The sequence below is a fragment of the Python bivittatus genome, unplaced genomic scaffold, assembly GCF_059951505.1.
Source record: "Python bivittatus isolate LINGU-HERP-01145 unplaced genomic scaffold, Pbiv_v1 ctg000610_np1212, whole genome shotgun sequence".
NCBI lineage: Eukaryota > Metazoa > Chordata > Lepidosauria > Squamata > Pythonidae > Python > Python bivittatus.
In genome coordinates, this window is record NW_028277088.1 from 60,331,487 (window position 1) to 60,353,619 (window position 22,133).

The following is a 22,133-nucleotide window of genomic DNA, read 5'->3' on the forward strand; positions in this document are numbered from 1 at the left end:
GCTTGCTCGCGCCGTTATCAGTTCGTAATTAAAAGCTTCCGCTGCGGTTTTCCTGTTTAGCTGGCCGCAGGTGGCTCGTTAATTAGCGGCGCTTTCGGTTCCTCTTTTCCCCGCTAGCTACCGCCGGTGGATTCCGCGTGGTCTGGTTGCGAGCTTCCCTGCAGCCCCGTGCTTCCCTGAAACCTCGTGCTGACCGAACCTGACATGCCGCCCCCCTGACGACAACTCCCCCCCTCGGTCCTATTTCGGCTTCCCGGGGTATTTACTGTAAAAGTCCCGCACTAGGTCCGGCGCCCTTATGTGGGCTTTACTCACCCATTCGCTGTGGGACTTGGGGAAATGTTTCCATTGCACTAGGAGCTGGGTCTGCCCCTTGTGCCTCCGGGCGTCCAGTATCCGGTTGATTTCGAAATGCTGCTCCCCCCCGACCATGATGGGTGGTGGTGCTCCCTCCGCCTTGTGCCAGGCGTTCCCCGGCTGGTGCAACTTTAGCAGGCTGCAATGGAACACCGGGTGGATCTTCCCGAGGCTTTTCGGGAGCGTCAGCCTGACGGTCACTGGATTGATGATCTCCGAAATGGGGAACGGCCCCACAAACCTCGGGCTGAGTTTTTTCGATGCCTGGTGCGTCTTTAGGTTTTTGGTTGACAGATACACCTGGTCCCCCACTTTCCACTTTTCCTCGGGGAGCCTCTTGCGGTCCGCGTGCTTCTTGTAGTCGGCTTTGGCTCTTTGCAATGCCGCGTGCGCCGCTCGCCGGGTCTCGTCGATTTGGGCGAACCAGGCGTCCAGGGAGTTGATCTGGGATTCCGGCTGAGGCAGCTCCGGCATGGGGACGAATTCTCTCCCGGTGGCTACTTTGAACGGAGAGAACCCGGTGCTCTTGTGGACGGCGTTGTTGTATGCCACCTCCGCGAATGGTAGTAGCTCCGCCCAATCGTCCTGTTGGTGCCCCACGTAGCAGCGCAGGTACTGTTCGAGCCCCCCGTTCAGGCGTTCCATGGCTCCGTCCGTCTGCGGGTGCGCCGCGGAGGATAGGGCTTGTTTCGTCCCCACCCGCTTCAGGAACTCCCGCCAGAACCGCGCGATGAAGTTGCCGCCCCGATCGCTGACGATACGTCGAGGTGCGCCGTGGAGTCGGTAGACATGTTGCACGAACAGTTTCGCCAGCCCCTCGGCCGTGGGGACTCGCCGGCACGCTACAAAGTGCGCTTGTTTGGAGAATAAGTCCGTGACCACCCAAATGGCGGTCTTCCCCTTACTCTCCGGGAGCTCCACTATGAAGTCCATGGCGACCTCTTGCCAAGGGCCGTCGGGTTCCGCTACCGGCTGGAGTAGGCCTCTAGGTTTGCCTTTGGCTCCTTTCGCCGTTGCGCACACCGGGCAACCCCCGAGTACGCCTCCACGTCCTTCCGGAGCGTGGGCCACCAAAACTGCCGCCGGATTAAGTGGAGCGTCTTTACGAAGCCGTAATGCCCCGCGCTCCGGCTGTCGTGGGCTCTCTCCATGACCTCCCGTCGGCAACCCTCGGGCACGTACAGCTTTCCTTCGTGCCACCACAACCCCTCTCGGCCGGTTAGCGCCTCTCGGTTCTGCTTGAGCCAACCGTCCCGCTCCGCTGCCTCCGCGAACCCTTGCCTTACTTCAGACGCCGCGTCCCGTCGCTCCCCCTTGGTCTGGCTTCGGGTCACCGCCTTTGCAGCCAGCCTGCTGGCGGGGATGACGGAGTCCACGATCTCCTCCCGTAGGCTGGCGTGTTGGGGCATGCGAGACAGTCCATCCGCTAAGAAGTTGCGCTTCCCGGGGATGTGTTTCAGTGTGAACCTGAACCTCCCGAAGTATTGGGACCACCGTGCCTGTTTGGGGGATAGCTTACGCGGGGTCTTCAGGGCCTCGAGGTTCTTATGGTCCGTCCACACCTCGAACGGTTCAGTTGCCCCCTCCAGTAGATGCCTCCACGTGGCCAGCGCCCACTTGACCGCGTACGCCTCTTTCTCCCACACCATCCACCTCCTCTCCGTCTCGGTGAATTTGCGGGAGGCGTAGGCGCACGGGTGGATGGCCCCCTCCGGGCTGGGTTGGAGCAGGACTGCTCCCGTTGCCACGTCTGATGCATCCACTTGGATTACAAACCGCCGGTCTGGGTCGGGATGGCGCAGGATCGGCTCCGCGGTGAACCGCTGTTTTAGTTCCTCAAACGCCCCCTGGCATTCTGCAGTCCACGCGAGTGCCATGCTGGGCTTGGGGGGTTTCCCAGTGCCCTTGGTTTTTAGCAGGTCGGTTAGGGGAAGGGCGATTTGAGCGAAGTTCGGGATGAACTGACGATAGAAGTTCGCAAACCCTAGGAAGCTTTGGAGTTGCCTCCGGGTTCGCGGCGCTTCCCAGCCCAGGACATCCCTTACTTTCGCCGGGTCCATCTCAATTCCCCGGCTGGATATTCGGTAGCCGAGGTAGTCTAGTTGCTCTCGATGGAACTCGCATTTTGAGAGCTTTGCGTACAGCTGTGCCTTCAGCAGTCTCTGGAGCACCGTGCGCACCAGGCTCACGTGCTCCGCCAGGGTCTCGGTGTAGATGAGGATGTCGTCCAGGTAGACCAGGACGCCCCGGTAGAGTAGGTCGTGCAGCACCTCATTAATTAGCTGCATAAATACCCCCGGGGCCCCTTTTAATCCGAACGGCATCACGGAAAACTGGTAGCTTCCGAGCGGGGTGTTGAACGCCGTCTTCCACTCATCTTTTGCGCGGATCCTAACTCTGAAGTAGGCTTCGCGCAAGTCCAGTTTTGTGAACACCCTCCCCTTCGACAGATGCGACATCAAGTCCTTCATCAGGGGGAGGGGGTATTTGTACTCCGTGCTGATTGCGTTCAGCCCCCGGTAGTCTACGCACATACGGAGCGAGCCGTCCTTCTTCTCCCGGAATAACACCGGGGCCGCTAATGGTGACTTCGCGGGTTGGATGAATCCCCGTGCTAGGTTCTTGTCTATGAACTCGCGCAGGGCTCCCATCTCCCTCCTCGACAGGGAGTACATTTTTGGCTTAGGCAGGGTCGCTCCTGGCTCTAGCTCGATGGCGCAATCACTGGGCCGGTGTGGTGGGAGCTGGTCAGACTCCTTCTCCCCGAACGCTGCCGCCAGGTCTCGATACTGCCTCGGGATTCCGCCGCCCGTCGGGGGTTCCCCGGCCCCGGCCCCTCGCTTTGCGGTTGCCTCGCCAGTCGCCGCTGCCTCCCCTCGCCTCGGGATCGTGGTGGGTCTCCGGGGTCCCGGCGCTGCTGCTGCTGCTGCTGCTGCTGCTGTCGCCGCCCGGGTCTCGGGCCCCATCTGCTCTCGTCCCGTCTCCCGGTGTCCCGGACCCTCCGCTTGTCCGCCGGTGGTTGCGGCTGCCTCCGTCTCCACGGCTCGGTCCCCTCTGCTCTCGCCCCTCGCCGGTCTGTCGACCCCGAACCGCACTGCCTCCGCCGTCCAGTCGACTCGTGGGTTCCGCCGCCGCAGCCACGCCACGCCGAGTACCACCGCGTAGTCGGCCACCGGGACCACCACGAACCTCAGTTCTTCCCGGTGACTCCCGATCGTCATCTGGACCGGCTCGGTGTAATACTGAGCTGGTCCCCCCCCTGCCAGCGTGCCATCTAACTGGCTGAATGAAATGGGCTCCCGGAGGCGCCTCAGCTGTAGCCCGAGCCCCGAGACCACCGCTGGGTGCATCAAGCAGTGGGTGCAGCCCGAGTCCAGTAGCGCCCGTAGCTGCGCCTCACCTCCGGAGCTCACACCCCGGACGGGTATCCACACCCGGAGCGGTGGGCAGTCCTCGTCTCCTATTGGGTCCGCGCGCCTCGACTCCCTGCTCGCACTGGGACGCCGTTCAGTGCGAGCGCGCCTCGTTTCCCGCCGGCTCCGAGTCCTCTCCGGAGGATGCTGTCTCCGGGGTCGACCACACCCCGCGTCCTTTCTCGGTCACCGCCGCCACTGCCCCCTTCCGCGGTCGGTCACCGGTCCTTTTCCCGTTCGCACGCGGGGTTTTGACTTCGGGCCGTGGTGGGGCGCCTTCCCGCTCCGTCGGGCACTGCGCCGCTCGGTGGCCTCTGCCTCCGCATCGGAAACACAGATTCGGGGCTCTGGTCGCCTCTCGCCTCCCGGTGGACTGCCGTTGACCGCTCCGTCTCTCCTCGGGGGTCCTCTCCCTCGGCCGGTCCCTCGTCTGGTCCCGTCGTCTTGTGCTCTGTTGGATCTGCCGCCACGCCGATTCCGCCGTTCCGGCCAGCCAGATCCAATCCTTCACTGTGGCCGGGTCGTCCCGCCCCAGTGCCCGTTCCAGGATCTCTGGGTTGAGTCCCCTCTTAAAATACTTCACCTTCAGGGACTCCGGCCAGTCCGCGAGCTTCTCGGCCAACCTCCGGAACTCCAGGGCATATTCCGATACCGATTTGCCCCGCTGCCTGAATTGTAGGATGTCGTCCTCCGCCCGCTTGGCGCTCAATGTGTCCTCGAATCTGTCCCGGAGCGCCTGCATGAAGTCCGGGAAACTCCGTAGTTCCGCCGCGTTGGCATCGTACAGCCCGATCACCCAGCTGGCGGCTTGGCCATCTAGCAGCTCGGCCACGTAGGATACCCTGTCCTCGTCTCTAGCGAATAGGTGACCACCCCTCTGCATGAACCCCCTGACGTGCGTCAGTGCGGCAGCTGTTCGGGGTCCCCTGAGAACTTCCCAGTGATACCTCGAAGTCTCAGGGCGTCTGCCGCCCGTTGGTCCTCCGACCGGGGCGCCGTGGGTGGTGCCGGCGGGGGTGTCGGACCGCCCCCCCTGTCGCTCGCCTCCTCGTTTACCGCCGGTGGCCCCACTCTCTGCAGTAGGGTCTGGAGCATCGCCTCCACGGCGTCTAGGCGTCGCTCGACTCTCTCCTCTAGTCGGGCGAATTTCTCGCTCCACTCTCGGTTCCGGAACCCCGAACCCCGGGTCATCGTAACGCCCGAATCGTCTGGTCCTTGATTCACGCCCATCGACCACCGCTCGGATGGAGTGCGCCCGGCCCTGGCCGCTGCCCCGTCGCTCCCGGGCGGCTCCGACCGCCCTTCCGCGAGCCTGGATCCCTCGCGCTCCAGCTGACCCACGGATTCCTCGTCGCTGGTCATGCCTGTATTGAGAAAGAAAACGCTCCTCGGTGGTACCGGGTAGCGCTGACGGTGAGTCCTGGCTTTATGTGAGATTTGCCCCGTTCGACAGAGAAACTCTCGTGACACGTGTGGTTCACAAAGAAGGTTTACTCATGCGTAACGTAGTAGTCACAAGCAAAGCCAGGACTGGCTTGGTACAATTGCATCACTTGTTATATTCCCACCTTCCCGCGCTTTTTCCCGCCTCGTGATCGCGTTGCGGCTGTGGGCAATTAGGCCCCCCAATGTCCCCCCTGATTGTTCATGATGGCAGGGTCGGTCAGAGTCCATTGTCCTTGATTGCCAGTCCCCCTCCGGCTGGGTTGGCCCCTCCCTGCTACGTGCAGACCCGCGGGTTCTGTGCTGCGTTGCGATCTTGTTTCGCTGCCCTGCGGCCCCGTTCCTTGCTTGCTCGCGCCGTTATCAGTTCGTAATTAAAAGCTTCCGCTGCGGTTTTCCTGTTTAGCTGGCCGCAGGTGGCTCGTTAATTAGCGGCGCTTTCGGTTCCTCTTTTCCCCGCTAGCTACCGCCGGTGGATTCCGCGTGGTCTGGTTGCGAGCTTCCCTGCAGCCCCGTGCTTCCCTGAAACCTCGTGCTGACCGAACCTGACAGATAACACATCATATAGTGAATATCTTTCACATAATATGTTTAAATGAGCAATTCTTATATATATATATATATATATATATATATATATATATATATATTTAACTTTGCATTTATATTTTTTAATTTTCAGGGGGAAATCCAGAACAATTACTTTTGGCCAGTTTAAGGAAGCACTTCAGGAACTCTCTAAGAAAAGGTTCAAAGATAAGAACAATGAAGAAGCAGTGCAAGAAATGCACAAATTAATTGAAGGGAAAGTGCCAGTCATATCTGGAGTCACGGTATAGTATCATGACATACTATCTTTTTTGTCCATTCATAGGCCTTTCTAAGCTTTTGTCTTTTAGCAAGAAGCATTGGCTCATAAAGTTCATGGCCTTAATTCTCTAATGCTCAAAATATGAAAAAAATAAAAATAAATGTATGAGATTTAAAACCTGGTAAAAAGGATTTATGACCTGATAGTTATAACAGACCTGTTAGGATAATTTCCAGTATTGTAATATAGAATCTGAGTGATTGCAGTTTAGTTCAAAAGAAACAGAAGGAGAAGCAGAGGAGGAACCACAGCATGCTTAAAAATATCTGCATATTTTCAAGAAATTATCTGGGTATCATCATTGAAGGCATCTGGTTAAAATAAGTGAAATATAGATTAAAATAATGCTGATGTTGATAAATATTACTAAACTCCCTCAGAGAGAGTGATGGTGAAAGTCATATAAAACACAGGGGCATGACACAATGTAACATCCATCTGTTTTTCTGAGAGCTTAAGGGAAGGTGGACTGTATTTATCATTGTAACAGACATCAACCAAGGAAAAAAATGTAGCTGATGCTTTTTAAATGCAAAATGCAGATCTTTCCAAAGGTATGAAATAATAATGATGGAGTGCTTTAAGTTTAATTAAATTAATTAAGTTTATCATTACAAGAATTCTGTTGTTGATAGCATTTTCCTTTAAAGGGTAGAGGAAGACACAAGAAGATCAGATGTTCTTGACCTGATGTCTTTGATGAAGTAACACAGATGTGGGGGGAAATAATCAGATATTGCTGGAGTTTCTAAATTAAAGAAAAACTAAATTATAGTCAAATATCTATCTTGGATTTTTTTAAAAAAATATTTTGATGAAATCTGAGCAATGATACATAAGATTCTACAGCAGAAGAAACTAATAGGAAAAGGTGCTCAAACAGAGTGAGAATTCTAAAGCAAAAAAGGAATGTTAACATAAAGGAGGTCTAACTAAAGTAATAACTGCGAACAGTTCCACTGAAGAAAGAAAAAGGAAGACAGAAGAAAAAATCTAATACGACAGCACAAAAAGGCTAGGAAGATCTGAAAACAAAACAAAACCCTCCACTTACATAGGAGGTGGAAAGAGTGCAGACAAATGATCCCAAAATGTGGAGGTAGCGTTAACAAGCTAAAGCAGAAAATGGGCTGAGGTTGGCAAAGGATGCTAAGAACACGAAAAGGCTTTTTCAGATACAGATTAGAAATACCTGTTGCTTAATGAGAATGGCAAAGTACTACCTAAGTAAAAAATAATTTTATTTATCTCTGAGAAGAGAATATATGTTCTAGATGGAAATAGCAAAGAGCAGATTGAAGAAGTAGGATTGCAGCTTGACCATAGAGATATGATTATAGAATATCTATAAGTTATCTGGGAACGGTTTGATCCTGTTGCCCCTGAGGAAGTAGACAGGGTCCTTGGGGCTGTCAGTGTGACCACCTGTGGTTTAGATCCTTGTCCCTCCTGGTTAGTTAAAGCTACCAAGGAGGTGACCTTAGGGTGGGTTCTGGCGGTGGTTAATTCATCCTTGCAGGAGGGGGTGTTTCCGAAGCCTTTCAAAGAGGCTTTGGTCCGCCCACTCCTCAAGAAACCGTTGCTAGACCCCACCCTCCTGGACAATTTTCGTCCAGTCTCCCACCTCCCCTTTTTAGGGAAGGTGGTGGAAAAGGTGGTCGCGTGGCAGCTTCAGAGGATCCTGGAGGAAACGGATTATCTGGACCCCTATCAGTCAGGATTCAGGCCCAGTTATGGGACAGAAACAGCATCGGTCGCACTTTTAGATGATCTCTGGCGAGAGCGGGATGGGGGGAGTGCATCCATCCTTGTTCTTCTTGACCTCTCGGCAGCTTTCGATACCATCGACCATGGTATCCTTTTGGGTCAGCTGCAGGAGTTGGGACTGGGTGGCACAATGTTGTGCTGGTTCAGCTCCTTTCTCCAAGGCCAAACCCAATCGGTGTTGATAGGGAGCAAGAGGTCCAGCCCCCGGCCCCTACTTTGTGGGGTGCTACAGGGGTCAGTGCTTTCACCACTCCTATTTAACATCTACATGAAACCGCTGGGTGAGATCATCCGGCACCATGGGGTGAGGTATCATCAGTATGCTGATGATACCCAATTATACATCTCCATCCCAGGTACCTTAAGTGATGCTGTGACTGCCCTCTCGCGGTGCCTGGAGGCTGTGGGGGCCTGGATGGGGGACAACAGGCTTCAGCTGAACCCTGGTAAGATGGAGTGGCTGTGGATACAGGGAGCCTCAAGATCTAGGAGCTTGTCATCTTTGGTTCTTGACGGGGTTGCACTACCCCAGACAGACCCGGTGCGTAATCTGGGGGTTCTCCTGGACTCACGACTCCTACTCGAAGAGCAGGTGGCAGTCGTGGCTAGGAGGGCCTTTGCACAACTTCGTGTTGTGTGGCAGTTACGCCCCTTCCTGGATCAGGAGGACCTCCGCACGGTCACTCATGCCCTGGTCACCTCCAGGTTGGATTACTGTAATGCGCTGTACATGGGGCTACCCTTGAAGAGTATCCGGAAGCTACAGCTGGTACAGAATGTGGTGGCGTGGACAGTTCTCAATGCCCCTAGGAGAGCACGTATAACACCGCTGTTGCATGAGCTGCATTGGTTACCAGTTTGTTTCCGGGTCCAATTCAAGATGTTGGTCACCACCTTTAAAGCCCTTCATGGCACAGGAACAGGTTATCTGAGAAACCGCCTCGCCCCGGTCATTTCAGCCCGCCCCACTCGGTCCAGCAGAAGGGGCAGGTTGCAGACCCCACCAGTCAAGGAATTTCGATTGGTGGAGTCTAGGCAGAAAGCCTTTTCTGCTGCAGCTCCCGCCCTATGGAACATCCTGCCTCCTGAGATCCGGTGTGCCCCCTCCCTCATGGCCTTCAGGAAAGGGATTAAATCCTGGCTCTGCCAGAAGGCCTGGGGGCCGGAAGGGGGCCCGCACCTGTGGAGATGGCTGGTGGGGTCCCCCCCCCAGCATCTTGCAGGTTTTTAGGGCTAAAAATTACAGGAGGTTTTTAGGGCATTTTTAATATATATTTTAAAATTATTTATAGATTTTATCCATGGTTGGAGGGACTTGTGTTTTTTCTTTTTTATTATTGTGAGCCACCCAGAGTCACCCGTTGGGGAAGATAGGCGGCATACAAGTTTGATAATAAATAAAAATAAAATAAATAAAATATTATTTACCTCTAACCATTTAAAACTTTCAGAGCCATACGATAAAAATGACAGAATGCTATCAAGTAACAAGCACTTCTCAGTTCCAGGGAACAATCAAATAATCTGAAAGCACTTTAAAAAGAATGCAGTGATTGCTATATTTTTCTTTTAAATCAGGTAATTTCCTTAGTAGACTGTGGAATCTACACCTTGATCTCAGCAAACGTTTAATAAAGTACTGCCAAGATTCTGATCACCAAAGTTATGGTATTGCTTGGATAGTATTACAGTTAGCTTGGGCACGTTAGTCTTGAAGCATTAGTCAAAGATCTAATCAAACGTGAGTGAGCTATTGAATAGGGTACAAAATTGTTTATCCCTGGATCCTATAATTCAAAATTGTTAATCATTTGGGTGAAGGGATGGATAGAATACTTATCAAATTTGAAGATAATACAAAATAGGGCAGGATAACTAGTACCTGAATTAAAAATTCAGTAGGCTAGTGAAATGGACTGAAAATAACAAAATGAAATTTAACGAAAATGAATTCAAAGTTCTTTCTTTTTTAAAAAAATCAAATTAACGTACAAAAAGAGGGGGAAGTATGGTGGGATCCTGGGGATGGACTGCTGTCAGGAACAATAGGCTCACTGTTTGAAAGTAATCCCAATATCCAGCCTTCAGGATCTTCTCTTGGAGCCAAGTTACTGGATCCTTGGTGGGTCTGGGCTCTGGCTATTGATTTGAAACCCAAGTTGGTCTGTAATAAAGCTGTCCCCATCCACAGTTTGTTAGTGGATGATGCAGCTGACCTTGCTTGAACATTTAAACATCTCTTGGAGATGTGTCCATGTCTGTTTCAGGTCTGGAACCAGCTGTAACTCTGGGGAGGGGGATAGCAGTTCTTATCCATGTGTCATTTATTGGCTTTCAGAGGCTCTGTTCTCCAGATAGCTGGGTGTGAGACTCTCTGGTTGAAGGGATTATTGCTGTTGTACCACCCTCCCTGCTGTACAGAATCTTCCCTGTCTGAGCTGAATTCCATTGCTTGATTGAGACCCTTGGCTTGTGGTTCTCAGGGGTTTCAATTTGCCACCTGGCAATGTTGAGTCTGGGACAGCTCAAGGCTGCATGGCTCCCATGGCAACCATGTCTCAAGTCCCAAGTTATCAGGGGCTTGGTGCATACTGGAAGTTGCGCATTAGTAATTGAACTGTGATCTGGTTTTGGAGGACATAATCATTGCCATCGTTAGATCACTTTCTTTCTTTTTTTCCCTCCAAATAATTTTATTAAAGATTACAAATAGAAAGAATAAAAACTAATACAGACTACAAAAAATATAAAAAGAAGAAAAAGGGGAACAAAGAAGAAACTTCCCCCTTCATCCCAGCAAGTATAAACAATTTTAGTAGTTTATCACCATTTCTTAATGCAACATACATTCTCTTTACCCCTTAACTCATCTCTTAACTAAAAATAAAATCCAAAAGTCTCATCATTTGTTCCTTACCAACAAAAGTCCAGTAAGGGATACCAGATATAAATATCTAGTTTAACCTTGATCAAATAGGCCAATCTTGCATGCCTTCCCTGTGCTTTTAACAATCTTAATTTTTAACCTCTTCAAATAAAGTGCCAAAGCTTGATTTCTGTTCATCTTTTCTTTGTCCCAAGAATCTTTCAAAACTTCAACTTTCAAAGCAGACCTCTTTTGTACATCCAGTAAGTAAGGTTTGTCCTTTTTTTGTCACTTCTCAAAAAATTCTTCAAGACTTTAACAGACCTCTTTTGTACATCCAGTAAGAGAAAGTTATCCAAATCGCTTTTCTGATTTAGTACTTGTACATCTCTTTTAAGCAATGAAACATCAACTTGTTTTGTTTGTATATCCAGTACATCTTTCTCCATATCTTTCTCATTGTTTGTCACCTTTAAATCCACATTCAAATTAGTTCCAGACTTATCCAGTGTAGCTTGTTCTTCTCCTGCAACTTCATTAACACACCACCTGTCTATCATATCAAATAATTTCAAAGACCAATGTTCAAAAATATCTATCAAAGTTTTTTGCTCCATTCTTTATTGACAAGACAAATTTATTATCTTCTAGCTCCCTCTAATGTCAAATCTTCAAAGTCCCATTATCATGTTTCCTCCAAAAGAAAGCCAATTTCCCATTTCCCATGGGAAGGATTCTTCTAATTAATTTAAAATCCACAGGAAGAATTCTAATTATTTCAAAATTATAATTCCAAGTCCACCTGGATCCTTAATCCACTGTTAACTTTCCAAAACCAATACCCTAAGCACTCTTTTACTGTTTAATCCAAAAAGTAGTATTTTTTTTTAAGTTTTAAAATTGTATTTAAAAATTCTTTCTCCAAGGAGAAGGTGACTCACCAAGTGAATATTGTATAACTTGCTGTTCCAAAGGGTCTTAATATTTCCAAGGCAATTAAAAAAAAAAATCCAAAGTGATTAAAAAATGAGGCTTGGTTGAGCTTTATGTCCTTAAAAAAGGCTACATTCACGACTGTGAACGACTCCCAGCCGCTCAACTCATAAGCAGACCGTGAAATGTCAATTCCTACAGTCTAGACATGAGCAGCGGCTATATAGAGTCATGTGGGCTATCCAAGATATCCCCTTATTCAAGGGAGATATTGGCGACCAGGATAACCAGCACCTTGAACTGCACCTGGAAAGAAACCTGGAAAGAAACCTGGAAAGAAATGCAGCTTGTGTGACAGCAGTGTTATATGGGCAAAGAAAGGATGCCCAATACTGCATGCACCACCACATTCTGGACCACATTCTGGACCACCCTTTTGGTGGTTTTTGCAAGGTAGCCCTATGTAGAGCACATTGCAATAGTCCAACTGGGACATGACCAAGGCATGAGTGAGTTTCTGTTCACTGATCATTTTCTCAAGGGACAGTTGGTCTTTATTTGAATAGATATATTGTTTTATCTTGAATTCCAGGATGGATGGATTACTTAATCTTGCAATTGTCAGGATTTTCTTTCTCATGGGAAAGGATTCATCCTGTTATCTTTACAACAATAACAAATAATATTTTGGCTATAGAGATCATGTGAAAAACACCTGTTATTGTGTGTTGTATATTGTGCTATTTACTGCCACCTATTGGCGTGTGTATGCTAGGTACCCAGTGGGGGTGGCATAGAGCTATAATACAAGAAGAGGAAAATGTTCAGCCTCTCTGAGCAGTTGTTAGTTGTTTTAGTGTTAGCCACTATGTAGGTTTTATGGGCTACGTAGTTGTAACAAATTACCAAGTAGTGTACCTCTTCTCTAAGAGTTTGTAGCTAGAAATTTTGTCAAGCTTGTGTTGCTAATAAGTCTTGGATGCTACAATATAATAAGAATATGTGTTTTTCTTTATATTTTGTATGATATTTGCATTTTATGGAGTTTTTGCATTTTTATCAATAAACACCAGTTAGTATATATTTTCTGACTGGGTTTATTTGGGAAACAAGAAACGGACATTGCATTGTGAATAGCTGTTGATGTGTTTGCTTTCATGGCTAATATTTTCCTGGAGTTTTTGCTGCGCTCTGCACAAACAGGAGTGTTTGTGATTATCACTCTGCCCGACAGCAATCCATGGAATTCTCAGTAGCTGTCACCAATCAGTAGTTCATAGGTATCTTTCTCTTGGTCATTCTCAATGTCCAGCTTTCACAGCCATACATTACCACCAAAACAAAAGATGGTTCTTACTATTCTGATCTTTCTTGTCATAAAAATACCAATATTTTTCATGATCTTGTCTACCATTTGTTGTTGTCCTCCTCCCTGAGATTAATCTCAAACAAGATTCAGCATACCGTCTTTATCTATTCCTGAACCTAAGAAAACTTTTGTCACTCCTAAATTCACTAAACACTGGTTGAAATTATCTTTGTCTTCTTAATGTTCAATGTTAGCTTATTTTTTTTCATTTTCCATGTTTATTTTCATAATGAACTTTTCTAAGTAAACTTTCAGCTGACCAAATGTTGACATTTGCATATATCAAATTGATAGTGTTTTGATCTCCAATTTCAATTACAGCTGTTATTTCTTCAAATCTATACAAGATATAGAGACAATGTGTCCCTGTCATAGCCCCTTGGCTATTCTGAATTACACAATTTCTCCAACCTCAGTTTTATAGTAGTGTCTTATTCATTGTAAAGGTTCCTCTGAAAAGTAATCAGGTGTTCTGACCCAAATGGTTTAATATATTCCACATTATATTTGTTTTATTTATCTATCTATCTATCTATCTATCTATCTATCTATCTATCTATCTATCTATCTATCTATCTATCTATCATATTTATATAGCCGCCCATCTCACACAAGGTGACTCTGGGCAGCATACAACAATTTAAAAAATTAATATGTAAAAACATTACCTTTTAATCAGAACTATTTCAATTTGTTGTGTTCCATATAGTTTAACACCATTAATTCTGGCTTTATGTATATAGTTAAAAGCCTTACTGTATTGTATAAAGTTAGGGAAAACCTTCTTGAAGTCTCATATATTACATATCTATGTTTTCTTCAATTTGGTTTATTAATTGGACTGTTCTCCTTCCATTTATGGATTTGTCCTTCTTTGTAAAAATTTAAGCACTTTACTTGCATGAAGAAGCAGGACAGATGTTCTGTAATGTGCACATTATCTTGTATATCCCTACCCTTGAGATATACACACTGATCTTTTCTAATCTCTCAACCTGGTTCCTAGATAAACTACAAATGGAGGACCTTCCAAAGTGAAGGCTGGAAGAGGTAGAGTTGTGGGGGCATGTGGTAATTTATGTAGATTAAAATTACATATACTAATTATTACATTTTTCGCCTATACTGGTTCATGTGTCCACAGTGTCTGCAGGTACCCATCCAAGGAAATGTGGAAAATTCTAGAGTCATTTCTGTGCTACTTCTCTGATGTGCTCCTTGTTTTAGGCAATGGCATAAATGCATATCTGTGAAAAAAATGTAGATTTTTATGGGACAGCTTTCCCTTCTTTTCCTTTTGAGTTGTTAGCAGAGCTTGACATAGTACCCAGCAATAACAAGTTGCTACATTCAAGGATATTTTAGAGTGAGAAACAAAATCTTTATCTAATTCATCTTCCTTTCAAAAAGTTACCCAGAGAACTTTTTCTAACTTACATTTTGGACAGAACAGAAAATTGGAGAAGATATTGGTATTAGAGAGAGAGAAGCTTTATTTCAATTACCAGCAAATAGCAAAATAAAATATAAAATTTAGTATACAACTATATATATGGTGATATATAATAAAATAGAATTCTGACCATTAAATCTATAAAATCAATAGTACTAATCTAAATAACTAAATATAAAAAAATCTATAATCTTAATATTAATCCCCAGGAAGATACACACAGATTCTGACACCAAAACAAGCAGCCACTCAGTAACCCAACCCCCCCCACACACACCCAATCCCCCCTTCCCCCCCCCTCAGATCTCTATAAATACCCACAAAAGGGTCACATCACCCTGGGCACAGAGAGAACTGCTCCTGTCTGTGCTCCTGCACTCTGAAGATGCCAGTCACAGGTGCTGGCGAAACGTTAGGAAACAAAACTTCCAGAACACGGCCACACAGCCTGGAAGACCCACACCAGCCATCGTATGCCGGCCGTGAAAGCCTTCGACAATACACAGAATATAAATACTTTGCTACAGTTACTAACCAACTAATAAACTAAAATACAGAATAACAAAACAATTGATAGATATAAAATGTTAGGGTACTATTCTCTCACAAATAATCATGCAATGATTCCCTTTTGATATCCGCCAGCAATATAAAAGTATTTAGCAACATTCAGATAGACTATAACAATTCTGTCAGACAATAAATACCAGAGATAAAATAAATCTGGATGGTCTCGATAATTTGCTATTAATGGTATCAAATATCATGCACAAATACCCTGATAAAAAGGACAGTAGAGAAGAAAATAAGCAATGATTTCAACATGATCAGTTCCACATGGACAAAGCTATTCATTGTACGGAATTTTCTTAAACTTCCTTACCAAGACAGCTGTAGGCAAAATATTAAATCATGCTAATGTCATAGGCTGCCTATATTGCTTATATTCAATCTGCCTCAGGTATCTAGCAGGACTAAGGCTAGTGGGTTGAGTATGCAAATATGCCCCTATTGGCACACAGGATTGAGCTTCCTGGCTTTCTATATCTATTAAGGTAGTCATTGACTTACAACCACAATTAGGATTGGAACTGCTGTCGCTAAGTGATGTGGTTGTTAAGTGAGTCACACCCAATTTTATGACCTTTTTGCCACAGTTGTTAAGAGAATCGCCATGGTCATTAAGCAAATCCAGCTTCCCCCATTTGTAAGGTTTGCCCCGTTCGACAGAGATACTCTCGTGACACGTGTGGTTCACAAAGAAGGTTTACTCATGCGTAACGTAGTAGTCACAAGCAAAGCCAGGACTGGCTTGGTACAATTGCATCACTTGTTATATTCCCCCCTTCCCGTGCTTTTTTCCCGCCCCGCGATCACGTTGCTGCTGCGGATTATCGGCCCCCCAATAATCCCCCTTGATTGTCCATGATGGCAGGTTCGGTCAGGGTCCATTGTCCTTGATTGCCAGTTCCCCTCCGGCTGGGTTGGTCCCTCCCCGTTACGTGCAAGCCCGAGGGTTCTGTGCTGCGTTGCGATCTTGTTTCGCTGCCTGCGGCCCCGTTCATTGTTGGCTCGCGCCGTTATCAGTTTATAGTTAAAAGCTTCCGCTGCAGTTTTCCTGTTTGGCTGGGCGCAGGTGGCCCGTTAACTAGCGGCGCTTTCAGTTCCTCTTTTCCCCGCTAGCTACCGCCGGTGGATTCCGTGTGGTCTGGCTGCGAGCTTCCCTGAAGCCCCGTGCTGGCCGAACCTGACATACCGCCCCCCTGAAGACAACTCCCCCCCCGGCTCTATTTCAGTTTCCCGGGGTATTTATTGTAAAAGTCCCGCACTAGGTCCGGCGCCCTTATGTGGGTTTTACTCACCCATTCGCTGTGGGACTTGGGAAAATGTTTCCATTGCACTAGGAGCTGGACCTGCCCCTTGTGCCTCCTGGCGTCCAGTATCTGGTTGATCTCGAAATGCTGCTCCCCCCTGACCATGATGGGTGGTGGCACTCCCTCTGCCTTGTGCCAGGCGTTCCCCGGCTGGTGCAGCTTTAGCAGGCTGCAATGGAACACCGGGTGGATCTTCCCGAGGCTTTTCAGCAGCGTCAGCCTGACAGTTACTGGATTGATGACCTCTGCAATGGGGAACGGCCCCACAAACCTCGGGCTGAGTTTTTTCGATGCCTGGTGCGTCTTTAGGTTTTTGGTTGACAGATACACCTGGTCCCCCACTTTCCACTGCTCCTCGGGGAGCCTCTTGCGGTCCGCGTGTTTCTTGTAGTCGGCTTTGGCTCTTTGCAATGCCGCGTGCGCCGCTCGCCGGGTCGCGTCGATTTGGGCGAACCAGGCGTCCAGGGAGTTGATCTGGGATTCCGGCTGAGGCAACTCCGGCATGGGGACGAAGTCTCTCCCGGTGGCTACTTTGAACGGAGAGAACCCGGTACTCTTGTGGACGGCGTTGTTGTATGCCACTTCCGCGAATGGTAGTAGCTCCGCCCAATCGTCCTGTTGGTGCCCCACGTAGCAGCGCAGGTACTGTTCGAGCCCCCCGTTCAGGCGTTCCGTGGCTCCGTCCGTCTGCGGGTGCGCTGCGGAAGAAAGGGCTTGCTTCGTCCCCACCTGCTTCAGGAACTCCCTCCAGAACCGCGCGATGAAGTTGCCGCCCCGATCGCTGACGACCCGTCGGGGCGCGCCGTGGAGCCGGTAAACATGTTGCACGAATAGTCTCGCCAACCCCTCTGCCGTGGGGACTCGCCGGCACGCTACAAAGTGCGCTTGTTTGGAGAATAAGTCCGTAACCACCCAAATGGCGGTCTTCCCCTTACTCTCCGGGAGCTCTACTATGAAGTCCATGGCGATCTCTTGCCATGGGCCGTCGGGTTCCGCTACCGACTGGAGTAGCCCTCTAGGCTTGCCTTTGGCCCCTTTCGCCGTCGCGCACACCGGGCAACCCCCCGAGTACGCCTCCACGTCCTTACGGAGCGTGGGCCACCAGAACTGCCGCCGAATTAAGTGGAGCGTCTTCACGAAGCCGTAATGCCCCGCGCTCCAGGTGTCGTGGGCTCTTTCCATGACCTCCCGTCGGCAACCCTCGGGCACGTACAGCTTTCCTTCGTGCCACCACAACCCCTCTTGGCTGGTTAGTGCCTCTCGGTTCTGCTTGAGCCAAGCGTCCCGCTCCGCCGCCTCCGCGAACCCTTGCCTTACTTCAGGCGCCGCGTCCCGTCGCTCCCCCTTGGTCTGGCTCCGGGTCACCGCCTTTGCAGCCAGTCTGCTGGCAGGGATGATGGAGTCCACGATCTCCTCCCGTAGGCTGGCGTGCTGGGGCATGCGAGACAGTCCATCGGCTAGGAAGTTGCGCTTCCCGGGGATGTGTTTTAGGGTGAACCTGAACCTCCCGAAGTATTGGGACCACCGCGCCTGTTTGGGGGATAGCTTACACGGAGTCTTCAGGGCCTCGAGGTTCTTATGGTCCGTCCACACCTCGAATGGTTCAGCTGCCCCCTCCAGTAGATGCCTCCACGTGGCCAGTGCCCACTTGACTGCGTACGCCTCTTTCTCCCACACCATCCACCTCCTCTCCGTCTCGGTGAATTTGCGGGAGGCGTAGGCGCATGGGTGGATGGCCCCCTCCGGGCTGGGCTGGAGCAGGACTGCCCCCGTTGCCACGTCTGACGCGTCTACTTGGATTATAAACTGCCGATCTGGGTCGGGATGGCGCAGGATCGGCTCCGCTGTGAACCGCCGTTTTAGCTCCTCAAACGCCCCCTGGCATTCTGCAGTCCACGCAAGTGTCATGCTGGGCTTGGGGGGTTTTCCAGTGCCCTTGGTTTTTAGCAGGTCTGTTAGGGGAAGGGCGATTTGGGCGAAGTTCGGGATAAACTGTCTATAGACGTTCGCAAACCCTAGGAAGCTTTGAAGTTGCCTCCGGGTTCGCGGCGCTTCCCAGCCCAGGACATCCTTTACCTTCGCCGGGTCCATCTCAATTCCCCGGCTGGATATTCGGTAGCTGAGGTAGTCTAGTTGCTCTCGATGGAACTCGCATTTCGATAGCTTCGCATACAGCTGTGCCTTCAGCAGTCTCTGGAGCACGGTGCGCACCAGGCTCACGTGCTCCGCCAGGGTTTCGGTGTAGATGAGGATGTCGTCCAGGTAGACCAGGACGCCCCGGTAGAGTAGGTCGTGCAGCACCTCATTTATTAGCTGCATAAATACCCCCGGGGCCCCTTTTAATCCGAACGGCATCACGGAAAATTGGTAGCTTCCGAGCGGCGTGTTGAACGCCGTTTTCCACTCATCTTTAGCGCGGATCCTGACCCTGAAGTAAGCTTCGCGCAAGTCCAATTTTGTGAACACCCTCCCCTTAGAAAGTTGCGACATCAAGTCCTTCATCAAGGGGTGGGGTATTTGTACTCGGTGCTGATTGCGTTCAGCCCCCGGTAGTCCACGCACATTCGGAGCGAGCCATCCTTCTTCTCCCGGAATAGTACCGGGGCCGCTAATGGTGACTTCGCGGGTTGGATGAATCCCCGCGCTAGGTTCTTGTCTATGAACTCCCGCAGAGCCCCCATCTCCCTCCTTGACAGGGAGTACATTTTCGGCTTAGGCAGAGTCGCCCCTGGCTCTAACTCGATGGTGCAATCACTGGGCCGGTGTGGAGGGAGCTGGTCGGACTCCTTCTCCCCGAACGCTGCCGCCAGGTCTCGATACTGCCTCGGGATTCCGCCGCCCGTCATGGGTTCCCCGGACCCTGCCTCTCGCTTTGCAGTTGTCTCGCCAGTCGCCGCTGCCTCCCCATGCCTCGGGATCGTTGCGAGTCTCCGGGGTCCCGGCGCTGCTGCTGCTGCTGTTGCCGCCCGGGTCTCAGGCTCTGTCTGCTCTCGCCCCGTCTCCCGGGGTCTTGGATCCTCCACTTGCCCGTCTGTGGTTGCGGCCGCACCCGTCTCCACGGCTCGGTCCCCTCTGCTCTCGCACTTCGCTGGTCTGTCGACCCCGAACCGCACTGCCTCCGCCGTCCAGTCGACCTGTGGGTTCCGTCGCCGCAGCCACGCCAAGCCGAGTACCACCGCGTAGTCGGCCACCGGGACCACCACAAATCTTAGTTCTTCCCGGTGACTCCCGATCGTCATCTGGACCGGCTCGGTGTAATACTGAGCTGGCCCCCCCCCCTGCCAGCGTGCCGTCTAGCTGGCTGAATGCAATGGGCTCCCGGAGGCGCCTCAGCTGTAGTCTGAGCCCCGAGACCACAGCTGGGTGCATCAAGCAGTGGGTGCAGCCTGAATCCAGTAGCGCCCGCAGCTGTGCCTCCCCTCCGGATCTCACCCCCCGGATGTGTATTCTCACCCGGAACGGAGGGCAGTCCTCATCTCCGATTGGGTCCGCGCGCCTCGACTCCCCTGCTCGCACTGGGACGCCGTTCAGTGCGAGCGCGCCTCGTTTCCCGCCGGCTCCAAGTCCTCTCCGGAGGACGCCGTCTCCGGGGTCGACCACCCCCCGCGTCCTTTTTCGGTCACCGCCGCCACTGCCCCCTTCCGCGGTCGGTCGCCGGCCCTTTTCCCGGTCGCATGCGGGGGCTTGACTTCGGGCCGTGGTGAGGCTCCTTCCCGCTCTGTCGGGCACTGCGCCGCTCGGTGGCCTCTGCCTCCGCACCGGAAGCACAGGTTCGGGGCTCTGGTCGCCTCTCGCCCCCCAGTGGACTGCTGCTGACTGCTCCGCCTTTCCTCGGGGGTTCTCTCCCTCGGCTGGTCCCTCGTCTGGTCCCGTCGCCTCGCGCTTTGTTGGATCTGCCGCCATGCCGATTCCACCGTTCTGGCCAGCCAGATCCAATCTTTCACTGTGGACGGGTCGTCCCGTCCCAGTGCCCGCTCCAGGATCTCTGGATTGAGCCCCCTCTTAAAATACTTCACCCTCAGGGACTCCGGCCAGTCCGTGAGCTTCTCTGCCAACCTCCGGAACTCCAGGGCGTACTCCGATACCGACTTGCCCCACTGTCTGAACTGCAGGATGTCGTCCTCCGCCCGCTTGGCGCTCAATGTGTCCTCGAATCTGTCCCGGAGCGCCTGCATGAAGTCCGTAGTTCCGCCACGTTGGCGTCATATAGTCCGATCACCCAGCTAGCTGCTTGGCCATCTAGCAGCTCGGCCATGTAGGATACTCTATCCTCGTCCCTAGCGAATAGGTGACCACCCCTCTGCATGAACCCCCTAACGTGCGTCAAAAAATGCGGCAGCTGTTCAGGGTCCCCTGAGAACTTCCCAGTGATGCCTCGAAGTCTCAGGGCGTCTGCCGCCCGTCGGTCCACCGACCGGGGCATCGTGGGTGGTGCCGGCTGGGGTGCCGGACCGCCACCCCCGTTGCTCACCCCATCGCTCACCGCCGATGGTCCCACTCTCTGTAGCAGGGTCTGGAGCATCGCCTCCATGGTGTCTAGGCGCCGCTCGACTCTCTCCTCTAGTCGGGCGAACTTCTCGTCCCACTCGCGGTTCTGGGACCCTGAACCTCGGGTCATCGTGACGCCTGAACCGTCTGGCCCTTGGTTCACGCACATCGACCACCGCTCGGCTGGAGGGCGCCCGGTCCTGGTCGCTGTCCCGTCGCTCCCGGGTGGCTCTGACCGTCCCTCCTCGAGCCTGGGCCCCTCGTGCTCTAGCTGACCCGCGGATTCCTCGTCGCTGGTCATGCCTGTATTGGAAAGGGAAACGCTCCTCGGTGGTACCGGGTAGCGCTAACGGTGAGTCCTGGCTTTATGTAAGGTTTGCCCCGTTCGACAGAGAAACTCTCGTGACACGTGTGGTTCACAAAGGTTTACTCATGCGTAACGTAGTAGTCACAAGCAAAGCCAGGACTGGCTTGGTACAATTGCATCACTTGTTATATTCCCCCCTTCCCGCGCTTTTTTCCCGCCCCGCGATCACGTTGCTGCTGCGGATTATCGGCCCCCCAATAATCCCCCTTGATTGTCCATGATGGCAGGTTCGGTCAGGGTCCATTGTCCTTGATTGCCAGTTCCCCTCCGGCTGGGTTGGTCCCTCCCCGTTACGTGCAAGCCCGAGGGTTCTGTGCTGCGTTGCGATCTTGTTTCGCTGCCTGCGACCCCGTTCATTGTTGGCTCGCACCGTTATCAGTTTATAGTTAAAAGCTTCCGCTGCGGTTTTCCTGTTTGGCTGGGCGCAGGTGGCCCGTTAACTAGCGGCGCTTTCAGTTCCTCTTTTCCCCGCTAGCTACCGCCGGTGGATTCCGCGTGGTCTGGCTGCGAGCTTCCCTGAAGCCCCGTGCTGGCCGAACCTGACACCATTGACTTTGCTTTTCATAAGCCCCCTGGGAAGGTCACAAATGCATATGACCCCCAGGATGCTGCAACTGTCATAAATACATGCCAGTTGCCAAGCGCCTGAATTTTGATCATGTGACCGTGGGGACATTGCGATGGTTGTAAGTGCAAGGACCTGTTGTCACTTTTATCAGTGCTGTCGTAACTTTGAATGGTTGTTAAATGAATGGTCATAAGTCAAGGACTACTTGTATTCTCTGCCTTATCTTGTTTTTGACTCATAACCTAAGGCTAGTACAGCTTCCCGAGAGTAGCCACAATGATTCAACTTATGTAAGATGGAGCTTTTCCATTTGCTTATAAATTTATCAGAGGAGATTGGGGGAGCAGACCACTAAGTTAGAAGA

At 51.0% G+C, this 22,133-nt stretch overlaps 2 protein-coding genes across 5 annotated transcripts in view; one reads left to right on the top strand and one right to left on the bottom strand.

Annotated features, from left to right (window-relative positions):
- The window catches only part of TPPP (tubulin polymerization promoting protein), a 60,511-nt gene that overhangs the window by 30,641 nt on the left and 7,737 nt on the right, over positions 1 to 22,133 (top strand). Inside the window, exons 1-2 of one of the 2 annotated variants that reach the window (XM_088150208.1) lie at positions 5,932 to 6,046; positions 6,735 to 13,360. In XM_088150208.1, coding sequence (XP_088006334.1) covers positions 7,982 to 9,082 — 1,101 coding nt within the window. In that variant the 5' untranslated portion in view covers positions 5,932 to 6,046; positions 6,735 to 7,981 and the 3' untranslated portion in view covers positions 9,083 to 13,360. Of the gene's footprint in view, positions 1 to 5,895; positions 6,047 to 6,734; positions 13,361 to 22,133 lie in introns of those variants that run through there. The other variant, XM_088150209.1, reaches the window with a different exon arrangement.
- The window catches only part of CEP72 (centrosomal protein 72), a 122,317-nt gene continuing 105,541 nt past the window's right edge, over positions 5,358 to 22,133 (bottom strand). For 2 of the 3 annotated variants that reach the window (XM_088150207.1, XM_088150206.1), the window contains one exon: positions 5,359 to 5,758. In XM_088150207.1, coding sequence (XP_088006333.1) covers positions 5,673 to 5,758 — 86 coding nt within the window. In that variant the 3' untranslated portion in view covers positions 5,359 to 5,672. Of the gene's footprint in view, positions 5,759 to 22,133 lie in introns of all 3 variants that reach the window. The other variant, XM_088150205.1, reaches the window with a different exon arrangement.